The sequence below is a fragment of the Neoarius graeffei genome, chromosome 8, assembly GCF_027579695.1.
Source record: "Neoarius graeffei isolate fNeoGra1 chromosome 8, fNeoGra1.pri, whole genome shotgun sequence".
In the NCBI taxonomy this organism is placed as follows: domain Eukaryota; kingdom Metazoa; phylum Chordata; class Actinopteri; order Siluriformes; family Ariidae; genus Neoarius; species Neoarius graeffei.
This window is the reverse complement of record NC_083576.1, coordinates 68,015,149-68,032,265: the sequence shown is the minus strand read 5'-3', so window position 1 is coordinate 68,032,265 and position 17,117 is coordinate 68,015,149. Positions and strand designations below refer to the sequence as shown.

Genomic DNA, 17,117 nt, shown 5'->3' with positions numbered 1-17,117 from the left:
ACACTGCCCTGGCGCTGTGTACAGTTTACCTTCTATGGTTTGTGCACTCACTATTTGCCATTACTTTCTCCAACCCAGTGTTCGAACTATGCCGATATTTTCAGGGGGTCCCTTTTTTTCCCGGGGGTGTGTGTGTGTGTGTGCTTGCGCTTGTTTCAGAGCGCGGATCTCCAAACACATGAGAAGCCTATCTTACGCACATATCACGCGGACTCCACACCTCCACACACTCATCACGTCTGAAGTCATAACTCATCAGGGGAAATTGTGTCTGCATTGGCATGTTCAAAAAACAACCTCGCGTCAACAATGATACCACACGCAAGAAAAAAAAAACACCAATCTTCCATTTCAACACGCGTCAACAAACAAATGGCACCACAAACATGAACAAATCGGTCAGGCTACCGATTCCAAACCCACAGCAGACGAATAATTAAATGCATCTTACCTTAAAGCAGAATCGACCACTAAGGAAGTCTGTTGGCACACTTCCTTTCTACTAGTTTGTGTCCCCAACCTGGCAGCAGCAGTCGTTGTCATATCGGTTTATTTTATCTTTGACGTAAACACAACACTTCGGATATGCAAATGCTTCCCGTTACACACGATTGCTATGTCAATAAACATCATTTTGCCAATATTTTAGAGACCATCCATCTTCTCCGTCGGTCAGCATCTGTCGGGATCCGATAAAATGATAAATCTTGCCTTGTGTGTTGATGGTTACTACATCCAGGTGCACAACAATATAATGGCATGATGGAAGTCTTGTTGCAAGTAAAAACTTTCTTTGATGGCTATATTCCTTTCGATGCTTCGCCGTCGTTCCTCGTTGTTGGCTGTGGTAGACTACTGGTAGTACATGTCCAAAATGGTGGCCGCGTTTGTCGTGACGTCACGTGAAAAGGGTCCATACCATAGCCAGTGCCATACTACTACTACTACTGTTGTAGTCAAGACCACCTAAACTGAGACCAAGTCATGACCAAGACCAGAATGTATTGAGACCGAGACAAGTCCAAGATTTTGAGGGGTTGAGACCAAGTCAAGACCAAGACCAAAGTAGGGTGAGACCGAGTCAAGACCTGGACCAGACTCGTGTGTGTGAAGGGGGCGGGGGAGGGGTGATGGCCTTTAACAGTAATGAAAATTTCAAATTCGCAATGAGTCATGATATTGGTTGCATTTGAAGCAGGAAGTTTTACATCCAATCACAGTAATTATGTGAACAAATAAATCAGACAACACAGAGGAAATTTAGTGATCTCCCCACAGTTGTGGTCTTGACCAGTCTTGAAATAAAATCCCAGGTCCTCTATGTCCGAGACCAAGACAAGATCGAGTAAAAATGCGGTCGATTCTGAGACAAGACCAAGACCTTCAAAAAGTGGTCTTGAGACCGGTCTCAACTACTACGACTACTACTACTACTACTACTAATAATAATAATAATAACACCTTTTAACATAGTATAAACCAATAAATCATATAATTAATATTTCTTAATAAATACAACATGTTTACTGTTGGCAAATAGCTGTTATATGTAAAGAACTTTGGGATGACATGAAAATAATCAACTTCGGTTTGGTAACGTCCCTCCACATCATGTCATGCCACATCACACCACCCTATCACTGATTATTTTCCTATAACAGCATGTCCCATCATATTGTATTCCATGTACACATCAGCTGATAGTGCCTTCTTTGTTTGAAAATGATATTTAAAAAATTACTACAGCATTATTGGTGTACACATTGTCATGTGGCAACACATGCTATGCATGCAAGGAATATCTCATCTCATCTCATTATCTCTAGCCGCTTTATCCTTCTACAGGGTCGCAGGCAAGCTGGAGCCTATCCCAGCTGACTATGGGCGAAAGGCGGGGTACACCCTGGACAAGTCGCTAAGTCATCACAGGGCTGACACATAGACACAGACAACCATTCACACTCACATTCACACCTACGGTCAATTTAGAGTCACCAGTTAACCTAACCTGCATGTCTTTGGACTGTGGGGGAAACCGGAGCACCCGGAGGAAACCCACGCGGACACGGGGAGAACATGCAAACTCCACACAGAAAGGCCCTCGCCGGCCCCAGGGCTCGAACCCAGGACCTTGCAAGGAATATGTATGGATGAAATACATACTCGTGCTTATTTGCAGACCAAATAACACTCCTTTTGTGGTTCTAGGTGGACAGCATGAACTCAGAGCAGAAGGATCATTTACACAGGATTTCAGAGCTGACCAAACAACTGCATACAGCAAAAAACACTATCATCTCACTGGAAAATATTAATGTGAGCACAGACATGAGACAAGAGAAAGGACTTGTTTCGGTAGTGTATTGGTTACTATACAGGAGAGAACACTGGACATTGTTGATTTAACCATGCCCTTCTCTTCCACTTTCAGATTCCCTCCTTGATTAAGGAGCATTTGGAAAAGCATTTGGACTCTGAAGATGCTGTGAAGAACTTCTTAATCTCGTCTTCATCACATAGGCAATTGGACACTGACAAATCAGATAGAACCTTAGGACTCAAGGACAACCAATTATTTGTGAGGAAAAGGGATGAAAAGGTATTTGATTGGTTACTCCCTGGGCATGGAGATTCATCTGACAGGCAGGAGCATGTGGCAGAATTTTTGCCATGGACAGAAAGTCAAGACCCCTGGATTGGATTAGAGAAGGCAGAGGCAAGTGAACTCCTACTTCCTATAACAGAGGATTCCAACCTTCACTCTACTGTCAATATTAACTCTGCCATGTACAGGAAGATACCAGATGCAAAAGCCAAAGGGCATGTCTCCAGGGCCACAATGCATCATTTAGGCTTAGAGACAGAAATACACTCCATCAGTATGCTGGCCCATCGGCCTGGTGAAGTTCTATCTAATCAGTATAGCCTGGAGGAGATAAAATTAACAGGAGAACAGAGAACAGAGGGGTGTACAGGAATTTCACAACAGGAACCTGATGATGTTCCCTATCTTACAGCACAGAAGATGCTGGATAATTTTCGAAGCCAAATTCCTTCCCAGTTAAAGGAGAGGCAGTTACAGAGAGATTGTGAGGACAGGAACTGGACCAGAGGACCTACAGAGGGGCTTTAGGTTGCTTTATATGCTTGATTCATGTTAGCCAATTGAGTGAGACTAGTCTGGGTTAGGAATATAATTGAAGATAGGGATTTTGTGCACTTGTTTTCCAGCTCATTAAAGACAATGTTCTTAACCAGATTAGACCTTCAGCTGGTGATAGATTAGTTATTTCTTCATAGTAACAATTTAGCATCGGTTTCTGGACACTGATTTACTTTACAGATCTGGACTGAAAAGGATTTTCAATTAAGAACCATAATAAACGTTTAAAATAATAAAAAAAAAAATTCAAAGGACAAAAATTATTTGGTGTTGTTAAAGTATGTTTACTAGATTTGATGATAAACTTGATAGTGCCATGGCCTCCTTTGTTCTGTGTTTGTGTTCTGTGAAAATGTTTTATTTTTCTCCTTTCATTGTTTATTGTATGCCCAGTTGCTTTCCTTCTTTTCAAGTAAAAGGTTTAGAAATGATTTACTTACTTATTACTTAAATTTAAAGCTGTATAAAGGAACAAAAATAAATGGATAGTGGTATAATAGTATACATTTTATAATAGTATACATATTATTATTATTATTATTATTATTATTATACTAAATAGTATAAAAGTATAAATAGTATTAAATATTAAAGCATCTTTTTGTTTATTTTTGTCTTACTTCAACATATTAATTCACCCTTGGAAAAACTCCACAGTAATAGTTCTCAATGTGGTGTTAGGGGTCTTTGAAGCATAGGGGTCTGTGATTTTTTTTTTATTTAACTTAATTACACAGAAATCACAATCTGCCAGTTATTAGATTTATTACTGAGTTCCTTTCATTATTAGAAAGCTCAATTGAATTGAAAGGGTTAAATTTAAACCCAGGTACCTCAAAAACAAGTAGTCTGTAAAAAAAAAAAAGTCACCATGGGGCTATTGCATTCTGTTGGTAGAAATCTCAGGAATAACAAAGCTCTATTGCTTTAATTAATAGACAAAGATACTATTGTACACAAATGTTCATGAAATAAATCCATGCTCAGGGGCTCTGTTGAATTTACATTTAAAGGGGTAAGGAGTCACTGGCTGCAAGATGCTTGAGAAGCCCTGATCTAGAGCACCCTTTAATTTTTATTCCCCCCTGCTTTCCTTCCAGGGGCGGTTTCCCATTAGAAGTTTTTGATGAGGCTCAGAATTTTTAACTATCCAAAGAATCCTTGAGTATAGTTAGAAACAAAATGAAAGATTGTGTGTGTGTATATATCAGCTCATTATCTCTAGCCGCTTTATCCTGTTCTACAGGGTCGCAGGCAAGCCGGAGCCTATCCCAGCTGACTACGGGCAAAAGGCGGGGTACACCCTGGACAAGTCGCCAGGTCATCACAGGGCTGACACATAGACACAGACAACCATTCACACTCACACCTACGGTCAATTTAGAGCCACCAATTAGCCTAACCTGCATGTCGTTGGACTGTGGGGGAAACCGGAGCACCCGGAGGAAACCCATGCGGACACAGGGAGAACATGTAAACTCCACACAGAAAGGCCCTCGTTGGCCACGGGGCTCGAACCCAGACCTTTGTGCTGTGAGGTGACTAACCACTACACCACTGTGCCGCCCCCATATATATATATATATATATATATATATATATATATATATATATATATATACACACACACAACATTGTAGAATAATACTGAAGACATCAAAACCATCAAATAACATGTGCAACATATATGGAATTATGTGGTGAACAAAAAAAGTGTTAAAAACTAAATGTTTCATATTTTAGATTCTTCAAAGTAGTTAGCATTTACCTTTATGACGCTTTGCACAGTATTGACATTACCAGCTTCATGAGGTAGTCACCTGGAATGCTTTTCAATTAACAGATGTGCCTCGTCAAATGTTAATTAATGGAATTTATTGCCTTCTTAAGTCATTTGTGATCATCAAACCATAAATAGTAAATAATAAAAATAAAGTAAACTGCTCTATTCCACAACTGTAGTAATCCATATTATGTCAAGAACCACTCAAAGTGGTAAAGAGAACTTACATCCATCCTTACTTTCAGACATAAATTGTTAATTAATAAAAATAAAGAAAAAACATCGACTTAGAAGGTGTGTCCAAACTTTTGCCTGGAACTGTGTATAGTGTAAGAAATGCTTTATGCTAATAAAAAAATTTTCAAAATGTGTTTTGTGAACCTTGTTATGTGGCTGAGATTTTAGCATGCATATCTCAGCTGTGGTTATTCAAATGTAATAGAATTCAGCTTCTCTTGTACTCATATTCGATGGAAATAGAACAATAAACATCTGTACTAAAACCTGTTGAAGCATATTCTGTCACTCTTACATACTACTTTTTTTTTTACCACTCTCTCATTGTTCCAATCTCCCCCTCATAATGTCTTCTTCTCCTCCTTTACTGCCTCGCATAAGGATACCTATGATCCAAAATGTACCTCATTTATCTCTCCCTCCTTGGCTCTGGCTTTGCAGTTCAAGGGCAAGTTTGTTCAAAGGACGAGGGTCTGAATTGCTCTTGGTTCTTCTTATTGGTCAGTTTAATTGGATCAGCTCTGAGCAGAAGAGATTAGGACACCCAAGGTATAATACTTCATATTATATTCCTGAGTCCTCTCCAAAATGGCCGCAGAATTGTAGAGCGTGCGCTGTTTTCAGTCCCAAGTGAAGGACGCTAAACAATCTTTGAAGGTAGTCATAAATTTTCTGCATCTTCTAAAAGAAACAAAGGAGTTGGGTGGAGCTTCTGGTTGATTTTTTTTTTTTTTTTACAACAAAGCTTGGATTATGGATTAATGAACTTTTGAATATATTTTCGTAAAAACAAAATGGAGTAATTGCTTTGAATTGGACCTATTATCATTTTTTTTTTAACTTAAAGTAGATTTAAGAATCGCCCTTGAATCAGTCACTGGGCAGATATTTATTCTTCAGAGCCCTAAATCATCAATCTTAGCTTTTCTCTCATCCTTCCTGGATTAGCCTCAATATTTGTAATTTAGTGAAAATAATTTTCACAAGACAGTTTTAATTCTGATTTGATACTTATTCATTTCACTTACTCCAACTCATCCCTATGTTTCTACTTTCTTTCTTTTTTTCTAGCATGGCACTTCTCAAGATCAAATTTCCCTTCCAGAAAAGGGTCCGTTTGGCCCAGGGTCTGTGGCTGCTGTCATGGGTCGCCATGGTCTCTGGAGCCACTGCCTTTGCCATGGGAGTCTTCCTCAAGACCGAGCTTTTCCGCAGGGCTGAGGTACTAAGCTTTTATTAACCTACTTCTAATGACAATGCGCAGTATATTAACATGTCCATGTGGCAATTTAGCCGTGTTGTATTTAATGTAGCTGCTAATTTGTAATTTACTTCAAGATTACTTTTATAGACTATTTTTTTTTCACTGGTTAAATCCACCCTAGGGCAAGGTATGTAAAGTTATTTAATGTTTTAATTGGTTAATAATTTACTGTCTTCTGAATGTGTAAATTAAATTTTTTTTAAAAAAAATGAGTGTTTTGTGTTCTAGCTATATAAAAATAACTAACTTTTTGAAATAAAAAAGACATCACCTTTCCTGGATATAGAGCTTAGATTCTCTGATGTACTTTCATAAGCTCTTTGCAGCGGTATATAGGATAAAATTCTTGAGTCATAGGGCTCATAACTAAGACTGTTCAAGGATGCAGGGTAAGTTTAGATCATCCACTCAGTATTACTTACTTATTGCAATTTTCAGTTGTTGTGCATAAATCACCAAGGTTAAACAACAATTTTCCTCACTTTTTAAATCAGCATTATTATTAACCCAGAGGCAGGGTGTTCTTGTTTTTGTGTAGTACATTACAAGAAGGGGGCGGCACGGTGGTGTAGTGGTTAGCGCTGTCGCCTCACAGCAAGAAGGTCCGGGTTTGAGCCCCGTGACCGGCGAGGGCCTTTCTGTGCGGAGTTTGCATGTTCTCCGCGTGTCCGCGTGGGTTTCCTCCGGGTGCTCCGGTTTCCCCCACAGTCCAAAGACATGCAGGTTAGGTTAACTGGTGACTCTAAATTGACCGTAGGTGTGAGGGTGAATGGTTGTCTGTGTCTATGTGTCAGCCCTGTGATGACCTGGCGACTTGTCCAGGGTGTACCCTGCCTTTCGCTGGGATAGGCTCCAGCTTGCCTGCGACCCTGTAGAACAGGATAAAGTGGCTCGAGATGATGAGATGAGATGAGACATTACAAGCAGTTAAAAAAAATTACCATCCAAACACACTATAACAACTGATGTCTAAACTTGAAGTAATAGAACTGATGGCATTGTGGTGCAATTTCAGGCAATAGAGTAGTACAATAAATCTAATTATATCAGGACTTGCTGTAATTCAAAGGCTGTTGAATTCTCTAATCTGATTGGCCAGAAGATGTAGATTAATTTTCTATAACAGCATCTCTGACAGTAGTTCCAGCTTTTATTCAGCGTTTTGTATTAAATCTAATAGAGTATGACCTGTACAGTGAATGCACTACATAATCTAAGCCTAATAATAAACAGAGTGTAAACTAGACAGGCACTCGGTAGAATGGATACCTCTGCCAAGCCATATACCCAGATTTGCATCAAAATCTAAACAATTGTTCCTTGGCCCATGGTTCACATTTGGTGGGCGGCACAGTGCTGTAGTGGTTAGCACTGTTGCCTCACAGCAAGAAGGTTCCGGATTCGAGCCCAGTGACCAATGGGGGGCCTTTCTGTGTGGAGTTTGCATGTTCTCCCCGTGTCTGCGTGGGTTTCCTCCGGGTGCTCCGGTTTCCCCCACAGTCCAAAGACATGCAGTTAGGTTAACATGGGGCAGCCTTGGGCTGAAGTGCCCTTGAGCAAGGTACCTGACCCCTGACTGTTCCCCGGGCGCTGTAGTGTGGCTGCCCACTGCTCTGGGTGTGTGCGCGTGTGTTCACTGCTTCAGATGGGTTAAATGCAGAGGATGAATCTCACTGTGCTTGAGTGTGCATGTGACGAATAAAGGCTTCTTCTTCTAAAAAAAAAAATAATCAAAATTCCTTCACTAATTTTTGCATTACATTGGGAAGAGACAAACAAACAAATGGAGGAGAAAACATAACCTCCTCCAACAAAGTTGGCGGAGGTAAAAATGTGTTATCATTTAACAAAGAAAAGGACTTTGCACTTTATGGTTTCTTGGTAGCATGACGAGCTGCATTTATTTTTGTCTTATTAATGGAGTGAGAGAGAGAGAGAGAGAAACCTGCCAAGAGAATAAAAGGAACTACTCCCACACAATGTTCCACACTATTAAGTGTAATTATAAACTGCTAAAAACTAGGCTGTGTTGTTCATTTATAAGTTGACAGTAAATGAATTATAATTGCTGTTAAAATATTGTGGCTTGAGAGGAATAAAAACAGTTTAGGACATGCTGTCCTAGGAAAATAATCAATTTCAGCTTGGTAACAGTAACTCTGCTTTGCATCCTTGATTATTTCACATCATGTTTTGTTCCTTGCACAACATAGCAACCGAGGTTGTGCAGGAATGGTTTGTTTGGGTTGGCAGGATGACCTTGGTGATTTGACAAATTGCATATTTCCTTATTTTCTGGATTTCTATAGCAGGATCTTGCTCATAATCACACAGAACAAGAAAATAAAACCTACATCAACCTCAACAATGAAGAAAACGCATTTGTGTTGGTGGCCATAATACTGACCTTGCCCTGCTCGTTGTTCCTTGATTTGTCCTTCCTTTGTAAAACCTAATACTACCAATATTTCTTGAATAGAAATAATGTACTCCAGACTGTTTATAGTGGCACTATAAACTTTCTGCATAACTTTTTAATTCTGTCGTCCAAAATTGTGATAGCTTCTGATATTTGTCTTTAAAATGCATCTTGGGAGATACAATGATTGATGTCTGATTAGTTAATTGTACTAATGTTATTTCACTCTCTACTTATGTTTTTGGGCGTCAAATGCACTGCATTATGGGAAGGTTTCCAAACCTGCTAAATCTATTTCTTTGCACCTTTCATTCTCACCTTACTTTCTAGGTGATGCATAACAATGACATCCATATTGTGCCCAATCTGCTCATGGTGGTTGGGCTGACATCTGTGGGTATCAACATCTGCGCTGGTAAAGTGTGTCAGGACTCGTTGGATGCCTCGCGGTTTCCACGCTGGAAAAACATCCTCACTTCTTTCTTCTGCATCTCCGTCTTCTTTTCTTCTCTGCTGCTGGTCGCTATGATTTTGAGCTATGTCCTGCAGCCCAGCCTGGAGGAGTCTCTCAAAGTGGGCTTGAAGAACGGCATTCGTTTCTATAAGGTGAAAGAATGCCGCTTGCACATGAATAAATTAAACTTTCCTATGAGCTTTTTACTCATAGTGAGAAAATTACACTTACATAAACCACCACTGTGTTATGGTATTGGTTGAGTGGTAGTAATTGTTATTGTATCATACTATATTTTGACATATGTCTTAAACGCTATTCCCCGAGTTATGTCAAGGATGTCCAATTTATTGTCCAAGTGTGCCTGTATTCTGACTAAGAACTATTTACACAAGTTTAAAGTGCAGTTGCAGTTTCAGTGTAGTGTGATATCTGAGACAACTGCTAATAATGAGAATGTACTCAAACAGTGAGCTAGTTTCTATATAAACTTATTCAAGGACCAAAACAATTTAAATTAAAAATGCAAATGAATATCATAAAGTAATTTATATTAATTATTCAATACTAATCATAAGATTTGATGAGCTACACATTAGTTTCATGTACCGATTAAGTTCTAATCTCCATTAACTGCATTTTTTTAGTTCAAGGCTTCAAGTTTCATGTTCATTGTGCATAAACTAAGTGTGCAGTTGTAATCTATCACACAGGACACAGACACACCAGGCCGCTGCTTCCAGAAGGAGACAATTGACCGTCTGCAGATAGAGTTCCAGTGCTGTGGGAACACCAATTACAGGGACTGGTTCGAAGTGCAGTGGGTCAACAACCGATACCTGGACTTCACCTCTAAGGAAGTGAAAGAGTGAGTAAAAAGCAGAGGAAAAAAACAGACTTGAGAATTCACCCTTCCTTTTAGCACATTTTTAAGGAAGAAGGATTGGTGTGTGAAAATGAGATTAGCACCATGTGGTGTGAATTTTTTCCTGTGTTTTTATACGCATCACTGACAGTCCCAGATCCTTGCTTTTACATTAATGAATGGTTAGAAATTGCAGATCACATGTCCTAACACGGGGGCAGCACGGTGGTGTAGTGGTTAGCACTGTCGCTTCACAGCAAGAAGGTCCTGGGTTCGAGCCCACCGGCTGGCGAGGGCCTTTCTGTGTGGAGTTTGCATGTTCTCCCTGTGTCTGCATGGGTTTCCTCTGGGTGCTTCGGTTTCTCCTACAGTCCAAAAACATGTAGGTTAGGTTAATTGGTGGCTCTAAATTGACCGTAGGTGTGAATGTGAGTGTGAATGGTTGTTTGTCTCTGTGTGTCAGCCCTGCGATAACCTGGTGACTTGTACCCCGCCTCTCGCCAGCTGGGATAGGATCCAGCTTGCCTGCAACCCTGTAGAACAGGATAAGTGGCTACTGGTTATAATGGATGGATGTCTTAACACACCAGCATGGTGGTGCAGTGGTTCGAAATTCAGCCAAGTGAGGACTTTCTGTGTGAAGTTTGCATGTTCTCTCCCTGCTTGCATGGGCTTCCTCCAGGTGTTTTTCGGTTTCTTTCCACAGTCCAAAGAATGGTTTTTCATCTCTGTATTAGCCCTGTGATAGATTGGCGACCTGCCCAGGGCGTACCCTGCCTCTCATCCAGAGTCAGCTAGGATCGGCTCCAGCTTTCCCTGTGACTTTGATGGATAAGTGGTATAGATAATGAATGGATGGGTGGATAGATGTCCCAACACAGTTGATTTGCATTGATCATTTCAAATCAATCACATGTACATACAGAACCTGATGAATGACCCAGTCAAGTGACCTTGAACACCCAGTGACCCAAGAACAATCTGTTGTATTTTGTCATAATGCAAAAGCGTTATTTTTAATCACATTTCCACACTTTAAATTCAAATTTATTAACATTTCATAGAAAACTGGAAAAAAGGGATTATGCACATATTTGAGTAAATGCTTGATTGTTTTCTGTGGTGCTTTGTCCCTTGTCTAGCCGTGTAAAGAGTAACGTGGATGGCCGTTATCTAATGGATGGAGTCCCTTTCAGCTGCTGTAACCCAGCTTCCCCCAGACCCTGCATCCAGTACCACCTCTTAGACAACACAGCCCATTACAACTATGAGTACCAGAGTGAGGAGCTGAATCTGTATAACCGTGGCTGCCGTCAGGCTCTGGTTAACTACTACATGGGCCTGATGAACACGATTGGGCCTGGAGTGCTAGCTGTATTTCTAATTCAGGTACAATGGAAGAAGGTTATGTTTAAAGTAATACACTAATATTTTTAAACCTGTCACTATTCACTGCATGTGTAGTGTACAGTGCCTTCCACAATTATTCACGCCCCTTGTAATGATTAGTAAAAAGGGTTAGAAAAAAAATCCACCTTTTGATGAAGTAGTTTCATCTCCACTGAAAAAATGAGAAAAATCCAGCCTTTAATTAAAATAAATTTATTCAGAGAAAAACAAAATCAAGAAATGATTATTTTCAATAAAAAAAATGTGCCATTATTATTGGCACCCCAGGAAATTATAGTGAACACAATGTAACTGAAGTATGTTTCCCATTTAAATTGTACACTCCAGTTAACTGGAGCGTGTAGGAACTTTTAAGCTGTAATCCATGACTTCCTGATTAACTGAGGAACAAATATGAAGTGACACAGAGGCCAAATTCTCTAAGTCATCCATCAGTATGGGAAAGATAAGAGACCACACAAACCAAATGAGGGAGAAGTGTGTTGACCTTCATAACTCAAGGAATGGTTATAAAAAAAAAAAGCTACTCACCTTAAATTGCCCATTTCTACTGTTCACAATAATAAAAAGGTAGACACCAAATGGAACTGTTACAGACTTGCCTGGAAGAGGACCCAAGTTTATTTTGCCCCTATAGACAGTGAGGAGGATGGTAAGAGAGGCAGAAAAAAATCTCCAAGGATCACTGTTGGTGAATTACAAGAAAAAGTAAAATCTTGGGGTTTCCAAGTCTCCAAAACCACCATCAGGCACCACCTCCATGTTAACAGATTATTTGGAAGGTTTGCCAGGAAAAAGCCTTTTCTTCCAGTTAATCACAAACATCATAAGTGCCTGAAGTTTATGAAACGCTACTACAACTTTGACTGGAACTATGTTGTCTGGTCTGATGTAACAAAAATGGAGCTTTTTGGTAATAAACACTCAAGGTGGGTTTGGTGTAAAAAGAAGGATGGCTATAATGAAAAGAGCCCAGTCCCAACTGTAAAATATGGTGGAAGTTCTGTGATGTTTTGTGGCGGTTTTTCCTCCAAAGGCCCTGGAAACCTTGTTAGGGTACATGGCATTATGGACTCCACGAAATATCAGGATATTTTAAATCAAATGTCTCTGGCAGGAAACTAAAACTGGGTCATCATTGGATCTTCCAGCAGGACAACGACCCGAAGCATATGTCCAAATCAACACAAAATGGTTCACTGACCACAGAATCATTTCTGCCATGGCCATTTCAGTCCCCTGACCTGAAAACCTGTGAGGTAAGCTGAAGAGGAGACAGCACAAGAGAGGGCCGAGGGCCCTGGATGACCCGGAGAGATTGTGTAAAGAGGAATGGGCTCAGATGCCCTGCTCTGGCTCTCCAACCTTATAAAATGGAATAGGAGACTCAGTGCTGTTTTACTGGCAAAGGCAGGTTGTACAGACTACAGAGTATTGAATGCAGGGGTGCCAATAATTGTGCCACGTGTGTTTTTTGTTGACAATAATTATTGCTTGATGAGGGATTTGTTTTTCTCTGAAGAAATGTAAAAAATGAGAAAAACCCAATTAAAGGTTGGGTTTTTCTCATTTTTTCCAGTGTGAGATGAAGCTACTTCACCAAAAGGAGGATTTTTTTCTAAACCTTTTTACTAACCTTTAGAAGGGAGGCCAATAATTGTGAAACACACTGTATATATGACTACCATGGATAAGACTCAGCTTTTCCCTGTACTAAGACAAGAAAGGAAAACCTGTTTATTTTAAATTTACTTATAATTGAGATATAAGGGCAGTTGTTGACTTGTCAACAAATGTTAAAAAACACGACGCTGCAAATTCACACATGTATCCATACATGATCAGTTCACCACTGAGGCACTTCCATGTTGACATTCTGTTTATAAGCTATAATTACTAAATCATCCAAAATTCTAATCTAATGAAAAAGTCTTCTACAAAATCATGTTGATTATTCATGTACATGTTTATTGACAGCCAAACAACTGCCCTTAGACATCCATTATAACGGAGTTTAGAGTAAACATGTTTCTTTCCTTCGTAAAAACAAATGTGTCAAAACACTTTCCCAGGTTTTACAAATGCTGCATATGTAGTAGACTGAGTTTAGGTTGAAAAATATTGGAGTTTTCCAAGGTTTGGTGTGCTGAAGTACAACATCAATAAACCAATCCATAAACCAGTCAATACCATCCGACTGCCTGGAGATCCAAATTTTCCATCATTGGGTGAAACGTGAACTATTTGACAAATGCCATACTAAACCATACTATGCCTCTTAGACTGGACGTGAAGTGTAGTTGGGTAGAAAATAAAATGTCAGGTCTGTATAGTATATTGATAAAATACCATGGTTTATTAGAAGGAACCCACTGAGTAACCGAATTACTTAAAATCAGTCTAAAATAACTTTAGGTGTGTAATCTAATATACAATACACTAATGGCATTTAGCAGATGCTTTTATCCAGAGCAACATACAGCATACCCAGAGCAACCTACAGCATACCCAGAGCAACCTGGAGAGCAGCTGGAGGCTAGGTGCCTTGCTCAAGGGCACTTCAGCCATTCCTGCTGGTCCAGGGAATCAAACCAGCGACCTTTTGGTTCCAATGCTGCTTCTCTAACCATTAGACCACGGTAATATACATATCCCTACTAAAATATTAGTCACTCTCCAGCTACCAATGCTGGCAGAGCTTAAGCAATCATATAATATCAGTATGATGTGACTTGGCAGTACCATCTCTAGCTATTATTTCCATGATGTATTATTGACATGATGTAAATTAACACCCGTGTTAATTATTTTGTCCGTATTCCTAGCACAAATGTTCATACAACCCCAATACATACATACATAGTGGAAGTCAACTCGTGACCGAGTAAGACCATTTCTTGTACTCATAAACTTTTGGAGCATCTTAAAGATTATTTTCTTGTCGCTGATGATACCTCCCATGGCTTTTGAGACCTGTAAGAGTCTTGCAGTTCTTTTCACATTGCTAACAGTAGTCAGTGTATATGCACCGACTCTAGTTAGTCCCCAGGATGAAATAAACACCTTTTACATACATACCGTACATACATACATATATACATACACTTTCAGAAAATAAAGTACATTATTGTACCTTTAGGGGTACAGTGGCTTGTCACTGTGGCAGTACCCTCTAAGGTACTTATCTGTACCCTTTATATACTGAAAAGGTACACATAGTTACCCTGAGGTCCAGTAATAAGCCCTGGGGGGTACATTAGTGTAGATTGTACCTTGGGGGACAGAAATGGACTCCTACTGTACCCCTATTTCTGACAGTGTACATACATGTCCTTATTTTAACCCATTTTTTGATTGTGGTCAAAATACCTTAAACTATACTGCCAACTAAATCAAACGAAAACAAAACCAGATAAACAGGCCAGATACACTTATTCGTGATTTCTTAGAACTATGCCTGAAAATCACATATTTAACATTCAGCTGAGTGCAAAAATTTGTCCCCTTACATTCACATCATGAGACCAACACATTATTTGCTGTGAGATGTTTTTTTTAAAATAGATTTTTATAGGTTTTACTTCACTATCAGAAAGTTAAAAAAAAGTTTCTTAATAGTGAAACAATCAAAATTCTATTTCTGAATGTGATGTAAATGAAAATTTTCTTTCTCTTGCCTCTGAATGCATCTTACAAGTGTCTTGCTGACAGATTAAAAGAATACTCTGGAAGGTTTTTTTTTCCTAGTTTGGGCTTTAAAAAAAAGCCATCTATTTTCCAGTCTTTATTATACATCACCCACTGGTTAACTGCATGGTTTAATAGTTAGTCTAGAATAAGATCAGCGGTGGGTTTCCCAAAAGCCTCTTAACACTAAGAGCGTCTTAACGAAGAGAGAGAGAGTGCTTATTGTGCTGCTCGCTTTACCATTTCACGATGATCTCTGTGCTGCGATGCTTTCGGGAAACCCACCCCAGGTCTGTGATTAATATGCATGACCATATTAAAAATATTCACTCCCCAGCTATTAAAATTTCTAAGCCTTGCAGAATCACAGCCATTCTATAATATCAAAATACTGTAATATGATTTGATATGCTGATATGTTGTTTTTCCCCCCCAGATATTTACTTTTCAGTTTGTGTTTGTTGCTGTTTTGAGGCACATTCACAGAAATTAACTACAGCATGCAAACAAGGGTGCAAACTTGAGACTGTTGATGTTGGTAACTGCTGACCTAGACTTGATTGCCAGTTTGTAATATTTAGGCCTTATTATAAAATGTTTCACAAATAAATGAAAGAATGAATGAATGAATGAATATTTGTTTTTTTCACAATTCAGGAGTTCTGTTTTGTTAATAAAGGTATATATATATATATATATATATATATATATATATATATATATATATTTTTTTTTTTTTTTCCCCACCTTGAATCCAAGGGGATGCAAATTGTTGCATCAATTTCATAATGATAGTTCTACTAAAACCATGAAATGTGTAATTTAAAAAAAAAAATCACATTACAACCCTTTTCAAAAATTACACATACCCAGTGAGTTGCAGTTCATGACTGTCCACTCTCTCTGTTGTAGATTACTGTGTTGATTGGCCTGCGCTACCTGCAGACCTCCATGGAAGCCGTGGAAGGCCAGGAAAATGTGAACATTGAGACGGAAGGTTACATCCTGGAAAAAAGTGTGAAGGAGACAGCCAAAGAGTTAAAAGAGAAGGTGATGAAGTTGTTTCAGCAGGCTCAGGTGGAGGCTGCTGCTCCAGCAGCCGAACCAGAGGCAGCAGAAAAAACAGACACGGCCTCCAGCTAAATGAACTGACCTGTGGGCTTATCAGTGGAAAGAATTTCCGACTTCTATTTGATATTAATACATAATCCAGAGAAGGAGAAAAACCTAAACACAGCCTTCTTCTACACTATATCATGATCATCCATATACCATTACAGTGTTGAAATATGATCAATTTAGACCTTTAGTAACTTTAAAAGCCAGACAATATTATTCTGTTCTCCTTCTAATGTTAAAATTACTTTAAAAATTCACATAACTGTGGAACGTAAAGGAAACTACATTGCATGCTGTTTGTAGAACATCATTTCTGCTTTTTGCATGGCTGTAAATATATCATAATAGAGCAAATGCAAAAGATGCATGAGACAAATAAAGATATGAGTTTGTATCTGCTTTGTGCTGCTATTTGGTTGTTGTTTTTTTTCAGGATATAAAACAATTAAATTTGAATATACGACTGGATATACAGTACACCTAACATTATCATAAAGAACATGTGGTAGACCCTGGATAGGCTGCCAATCTATCATGGGGCTAACATCAACAACCATTCACACTCATGGGCAATTTAGAGTAGCCAGTTGACCTAATCTACACATTTTTGGATGGGGGAGGAAACCGGAGCACCCAGAGGAAACCCATGCAGACACGAGGAGAACATGCAAAGCCACTCCTCCAAAACACATCAACACTGCAGGAGGATGAGTCCA

At 39.2% G+C, this 17,117-nt stretch overlaps 1 protein-coding gene across 1 annotated transcript; it reads left to right on the top strand.

Moving 5' to 3' along the window:
* The first annotated feature begins 6,255 nt into the window (after positions 1-6,255).
* Positions 6,256-16,425, top strand: rom1b (retinal outer segment membrane protein 1b). The gene is made up of 5 exons (XM_060926735.1): positions 6,256-6,405; positions 9,197-9,472; positions 10,034-10,188; positions 11,328-11,574; positions 16,195-16,425. The coding sequence occupies exons 1-5, from the start codon at positions 6,256-6,258 to the stop codon at positions 16,423-16,425; spliced, it is 1,059 nt and encodes a 352-aa protein (XP_060782718.1).
* The last annotated feature ends 692 nt before the right edge of the window (positions 16,426-17,117 follow it).

Excerpts from the sequence above, each read along its gene's own strand:
- rom1b (XM_060926735.1), top strand. The coding sequence starts at position 6,256 with ATGGCACTTCTCAAGATCAAATTTCCCTTCCAGAAAAGGGTCCGTTTG. Across the intron at positions 10,189-11,327 it reads ACCTCTAAGGAAGTGAAAGA|CCGTGTAAAGAGTAACGTGG; the intron begins GTGAGTAAAAAG and ends TCCCTTGTCTAG. Across the intron at positions 11,575-16,194 it reads TAGCTGTATTTCTAATTCAG|ATTACTGTGTTGATTGGCCT; the intron begins GTACAATGGAAG and ends TCTCTGTTGTAG.